At 58.4% G+C, this 6,112-nt stretch overlaps 1 protein-coding gene across 3 annotated transcripts in view; it reads left to right on the forward strand.

Annotated features, from left to right (window-relative positions):
- EVI5L (ecotropic viral integration site 5-like) overlaps window positions 1–3,784 on the forward strand; it is a 21,918-nt gene extending 18,134 nt beyond the window's left edge. For all 3 annotated transcript variants that reach the window (XM_005870694.2, XM_005870692.2, XM_005870693.2), the window contains 6 exons: window positions 1,215–1,355; window positions 1,457–1,612; window positions 1,705–1,851; window positions 1,934–2,029; window positions 2,107–2,202; window positions 2,342–3,784. In XM_005870694.2, the coding sequence (XP_005870756.1) occupies window positions 1,215–1,355; window positions 1,457–1,612; window positions 1,705–1,851; window positions 1,934–2,029; window positions 2,107–2,202; window positions 2,342–2,620 (915 nt within the window). In that variant the 3' untranslated portion in view covers window positions 2,621–3,784. The remainder of the gene's footprint in view (window positions 1–1,214; window positions 1,356–1,456; window positions 1,613–1,704; window positions 1,852–1,933; window positions 2,030–2,106; window positions 2,203–2,341) is intronic.
- Window positions 3,785–6,112: the final 2,328 nt, after the last annotated feature.

Here is a 6,112-nt window from a genome sequence, read left to right on the forward strand (position 1 = left end):
GGAGGGAAGGAGGGGAAGGGAAATCCCAGGTCCAGCAGAGCTGCTCACCCAACCTGAACCTCCATGGAGACTTCACCAAGGGGGAAATTAGGGGCCACCCTCTCCTGCCTGCAGCCCTGAAGGGGACCCCAGGCCTCCTAGGTCAATCCCCAGCTGCTTTCACACTGACTATTGACTCAGCTTCTACAAAGCTGCCAAAAGAGGGCAGGCAGCAGGACATAGTCACTCTGGCAGAAGCCGCCCACCCACCTGGAGCCTGCACTATTCTGGGTGCCTCCCAGGTGTCTCTGCCACAGCCCTCAATCCCCATCAGCTATCCAAGAGCTGGGCTTCCCTCCACATTGGAGGGAAATGTGTACCCAGTAGATCCTGGCTCTCTTCCCTGATTCTGACCCAAACAAGGGTCAGTGAGGTCCCAGGGTGGCAAACTGGATTTTGTTCCCAAAGGCCAGAACACAAATCTCTCATCCCTGACCCTTGGGAAGCCAAGACAGGGCCTGGGCTGACCCTAAGTGGGTTCCCAGGAAGAGGGGCTACCTGGGAAGGAGTGGGTACAAGGTGCCAAAGTCCAGTCTTCTCAGCTTCTGCTGGGGCAGGTCCTGGCTCTGGCCCCATAGGAGTGGATCTGAGATTCCCAGGTGGGAAGGCACTGGTCCCAAACCCAGCCTGCCTGGTGTCCTCAGCAGTAAGATTTATGGTGTTGCCCTAAGCCAGTCCTGTGAGAGAGCAGTTACTGTTTTTATAGCCATTTTATTTTTATTGATTTTAGAGAGAGGAAGGTGGGGAGAGAGAGACAAACATTGACATAAGAGAAAAATCTATGGGGGGTGCAGGGTGGAGGGAGTCAATGAGGAAAAAAGGGGGAACATCTATAATACTTTAAAAAAAGAAAGATCAATCTGTTGCATGTACCCCAACTGGGGTTGGATCTGCAACCTGGGTATGTGCCCTGACCAGGAATCGAACCCACCACCTTTTGGTGTACGGGATGATGCTCCAACCAAATGAGCCACACCGGCCAGGGCTCTGGCAGCCATTTTATAGGTGAGAATCTACAGCTGGGGCCACAGAGGTGGATCTGCTCCCATGGGCCTCTCCCAGCTGGGCTACCCCAAGTAGAGCCCACAAGAAATAAGGGAAGGCATCTTGGCCTACAGGAAGGGGATGCATGGCTACCAGCTGCCCTAGGCTCTGACCGCTCCTGTCCCCCTCAGAGGAACAGTTCACTGCCTGATGAGAACAACGTGGCCCAGCTACAGGAGGAGCTCAAGGCACTCAAGGTGCGGGAGGGCCAGGCGGTGGCCTCTGCAAGGGAGCTGAAGCTGCAGCTGCAGGAGCTCTCGGACACCTGGCAGGTGAGGCCCTCGCCAATGGACAGGAAACTGCGGTGCAACCAGGAGGTCGGCCATCCTCCATGCTTAAGAGCCCCTGGCTGACCACCGGCCTCTCTTGGCAGGCCCATCTGTCCCGCGGGGGCCGCTGGAAGGAGTCCCCACGGAAGCTGGTCCTGGGCGAGCTGCAGGATGAACTGATGAGCGTGCGTCTGCGCGAGGCCCAGGCTCTGGCCGAGGGCCGAGAGCTGCGGCAGCGCGTGGTGGAACTCGAGACGCAGGTGGGCCGCAGCCGCCCTCTCAGGGTCTTGGTGTTCATGGCTGCTTCCTTGGGTAGGCCATAACCCCCGCCCGCACGTCCTCTCTCCTCCAGGACCACATCCACCGCAACCTTCTGAACCGCGTAGAGGCAGAACGCGCGGCTTTGCAAGAGAAGCTGCAGTATTTGGCTGCGCAGAACAAGGGGCTGCAGACACAGCTGAGTGAAAGCCGCCGCAAGCAGGCAGAGGCCGAGTGCAAGGTGCCCCCTTCCCGGATCCCGCCTTCCCACCCCAACCCCTGCCTGCCTCGCTCTTGACCAGCCTTCTTCCCACTGCCCTCAGAGCAAGGAGGAGGTGATGGCGGTGCGCCTGCGAGAGGCGGACAGCATGGCTGCGGTGGCTGAAATGCGGCAACGCATTGCAGAGCTGGAGATCCAGGTGAGGGGGTGGGGTGGGGTGAAGCGTGCTCCAGGCCTGGATGCTGCCTGACCCCCTGTAACCTGGCTCACCCACAGAGGGAGGAGGGCCGCATCCAGGGCCAGCTGAACCACTCAGACTCTTCGCAGTACATCCGGGAGCTCAAGGACCAGATAGAGGAGCTGAAGGCCGAGGTGAGCTCGGGAGAGACCTGAGAGCCCTGCGTGTCCTCATTTGGTGTCCAGCCAGAAGTCAGTGTCTGCCTGGGGTGCGGGAGAGGAGGGTGCCCAGGGACAGGTGGGTCCACACATCCAGTGTGCCGTCCGGCCCCAGGTGCGACTACTGAAGGGCCCGCCATCCTTCGAGGACCCACTGGCCTTTGACGGGCTACATCTGGCACGGCACCTGGATGAGGACTCGCTGCCATCGTCTGATGAGGAGCTGCTGGGCATGGGCGTGGGCGCAGCACTGCAGGATACACTCTACCCGCTGTCCCCCCAAGACGCTCGCTTCCTCCGCAGTCTGGAGCGGCCAGCCAAGGACAGCGAAGGCAGCTCAGACAGCGATGCCGAGGAGCTGGCCACACCCTACAGTCAGGGCCTGGACAACTGAGGCCCTGCCCTTGAGCCTAGAGCTGGGGGTGGGGGAGGGCCTCCAGGGCCACACTTAAACTCCAAACCCACTCCAAGGGACACAGCAGGATGCAGAGGGTAGAGCTGGAGCCTGAGGATCCTCAGGGTACCTGTCATACCCACCCTCCCCAGCACTGTTTAACCATCTTGGTCAGTACCCCTCTAGGCCCAGTTGCCTGGAAATCTGCCCCTCTTAACAGAAAGGGCACGAGAGGACACAGAGGTCCCAGGACTGGTAACAGAAAGCTCCCTCCTCCCACCAGGCCTGGGTAACAGGAGGGTAGCCCTGCTGGGAAGGGCCAACGAACTGGAGGAGGCCTGAGGAAGAAGGGGCCACTCTGGGCTGGATGTCAACACCTCACAATGTTCCTGGGGATCCCTGGCTTCCAGGGACAGATGGCCAAGCTGGGCTTTCCTGCCTGATGCAGGCCTCATGGCCCAAGCAGAAACCAAAGTCCCCCTTACTGTGTACAGGGTCACCTGGGGTGTGCACAGCCAGCAGGAACCAGGCCAGGGCAGTGCCTGTCCCTGCTTCTTGGGAGGAGGGGGGCCAGAGCAGCTGAAAGGATGTCATGAGACCCAGGTCCCCAGTGCTCCTACATCTTCCTCTGTGAAGCACCCCATCACCCCATCTTGACCAGTGATGGAAGGGCTCCACCACCTAGGCTAGCCTCCTCTCCAGGGGTCCCCAGCCTCCACTTCCCTTCCTTCCCTGGGTTCCCCAGCCCCACCCTTTTGCCAGGTCCAAGCCCCAGGAGAGGAGGCTGCCCAGAGGAGTGGCATCCCCATGCCTCCTTCCTCATGATGGTCCTGTGGTCTCTGCAGTCAGAGCCAAGAATGGTGCCAAAGTCCAACAATGCTCCCCCAGACCCCTTCCCTTTCAGGGCCTTTTGACTCTTGGGGCTCCTGGAGCCTGAAGCGGCCTCCTCGGCGCCTCCTGGAATGGGGATTCATGCTCAGCCCCCCACCCCTTCCCACTTGCCCACTTATCAGTGTTACAAAGCCTGGGGACCAGGGTGGGCATCGCGGGGCTCTTCCATGTGCCTCTCACACTGCCCACCACCATTTTGCACACTGCCTGTTCACACTCCACATGTCGCCCAGGTGGGGATAGAAAATAAAGTGTATTTACAGTCACAAACAAGGGACACTGAGTAAGGGGACTGCAAACAGCCTCAGGGCCACAACCCCTTGCCCAGCTTAAAACAATAGGGAGAGGAGCAGGCTATCCTTGTCCTTGGGAGCCTCCCAGAAAGGTAGAGGTTATAGCAGGATAGCAGGGGTGCCAAAGAAGTGCCCGGGTTGGGGTGCAGCATGAAGAGGAAGGAGCACTTGCTGGTTCAGAGTGAGCAACTGTGTGAGGTTTGGGAGAGATGGTTAGTATGGGGAACAGGTCACAGAGGACTTGGATGTCAGGCTCACAGATGGACCCTGATAGCCTGGTATTTTCACAAGGGTGGCTCGAGATGGTAAGGACAAGGGGCATGATTTCCCTCCTGGGTGACCCAGCTTGGGCCTCTCCTGAGAGATGTGGAGCAATTTGGGGTCTCGGAATCTGATTGTGTTCATTAAGCCATAATTCCTGAGGCCCTCCTGGTCTCTGCCCCGTGTCTGGCTCTAAGGGATCCCCAGGGTAGTGGAGGTGACAAACACTGGTGTGGGAGAAGGAGTTGAGCCTCCATGCTGATGTGACAAGTGATCAGTAGATGAATGAGCAGGAAGATCAGGGAAGGCTTACTGGAGGAGGGTGCCACAGTCAGTTCCAAGGGCAAAAGCATAAAGGCAAGACATGGCAGGGACCAGCAGGAAGCACATGATAGAAGGAACAGGAGAGAGTTGGCATGGCCAGACCAGGAAGTGGTTTCTCTAGTCAGAAGCCAAGTTTGCTATTTGAACTGAGGGCAGTGGGGAGCTATGGAGAGCTTAGGTGGGGGGAACACCATCAGATGGACCATAGTGTTGGGGATCAGTGAGGAGGCCAGGACAAAGACCAAACTGAGCCGGGCAGTGGGGAGAGAGAATACGAGCTCCCCTCAAGAAACCGGGACTGCTGAGCAGCAGGGCAGGATGCTGTGATGCACTGGGACAGCCAAGTTCCGTATATTGTCCCATCACTTAACAAACAGCTCCTGTGGGCCCATGCACCATTCCCATCATACAGAATTAACACTGAGACCCCCAACAGTTACTCTGTTTCCTGCTTTCATAGGGTAATTCCACCCCACTGGCTTCCCAGGTGGGGTAGGGCCCCAGGGGAAACTAGGTTCTGCCCTGCTCCCTCTTGGGGCTGGCCCTGAGGTCCTGACTCCACAGTAGGTACGGAGCCAGCACCCACCTTTGGGTTTGTCTCACATTCTGGAAGGAAAGACTCATGGGTCCTTGCCAGGGCTCAGCTAGAAAGAGAACCTCTGTTTTGCCATGGAACTCGACCTTGAATGAGGGAGCATGCTATGTGCCCTCAAACAACACGTTGACTCTCGGGGGTGGAGGTGGTAGGGTCCTGCTGGGATAGGGCCCATTTCTCCTCAGACCCTAGGTTGGGAGGTCACCATATCTGGGGTGGGGACAGGCAGAACTGGGTGATCTGTGTCTGACAGGAGCCTGGCTGCAGGGTGGACTATGAGGACTGGGTCTATGGGCGCAAAAAGGGCTGAGGACCCAACAAGGAGTCCTGCTCTGTCCTTTTACCTGCCCTGGGGATTGTGGTCCTTGCCAGGCCTCCATCATTCTTGGTGTGAAGCAGGAAACCCTTATGGAGGGAGGAAAGGCCTGGGAGTGTTTCCTGAAGGAGGACTTAGGAAGAAGGGCCTGGGCTGGGGCTTGAGGAATCCAGGGTCAGGGTGACTGGGTTATGGGAGGAAGGGCAAGGAATTATGATCAGGGGAGACAAATGAAGATATTGGTTGGCTCTAGTGAGGACCCCTGGTTTGGGGAGAATACCCTAAGTTGGGAGGGTAAGTGAGGTCCCTGGGTTGTGAGCCATAAAGGGGCATGGTGAAGACTCCCTGGTCTCCCACCCAGCGTTGGAAGAGGTTGCCCTACAGGCACCTCCCCATACTGTCCCAGGAGGATCCTGCTCCCTATAGGAGGTCCTTTTGAGGAGGCCCCTGCACTGCAGCCTCCTGGGTAAGCAGAGGGCAGTGTGCCCTGAGTAGGGAGTCCCCAGAGGAAACAGAGCAATCCCCCTCTCCCTCCAACACACCGGGGCATGCAAGGTAAGGGGGTGCACACTGGGAGGAGGGGCCCTCCGACCCCCAGTGAGCCCCTCCCACGTGTCTTCCCCCTCTCCCAGGAGTTGCTGGCTCCCCTGGCCCAGTGTGGGAAGAGCTTGAACGCACTAGTTCACCCATTGGGACCCTCCTAAAGTTTCCAACATAAGTCAGACGGGGAAAAAACCTACATTCACACACATGAGTGGGTGTGCCTGGCTAGACCACGCTCGGCATCGCCCAGTCCCACCGCAGCCTCCGCC

The sequence above is a fragment of the Myotis brandtii genome, unplaced genomic scaffold (genome assembly GCF_000412655.1).
Source record: "Myotis brandtii unplaced genomic scaffold, ASM41265v1 scaffold321, whole genome shotgun sequence".
In the NCBI taxonomy this organism is placed as follows: Eukaryota; Metazoa; Chordata; class Mammalia; order Chiroptera; family Vespertilionidae; genus Myotis; species Myotis brandtii.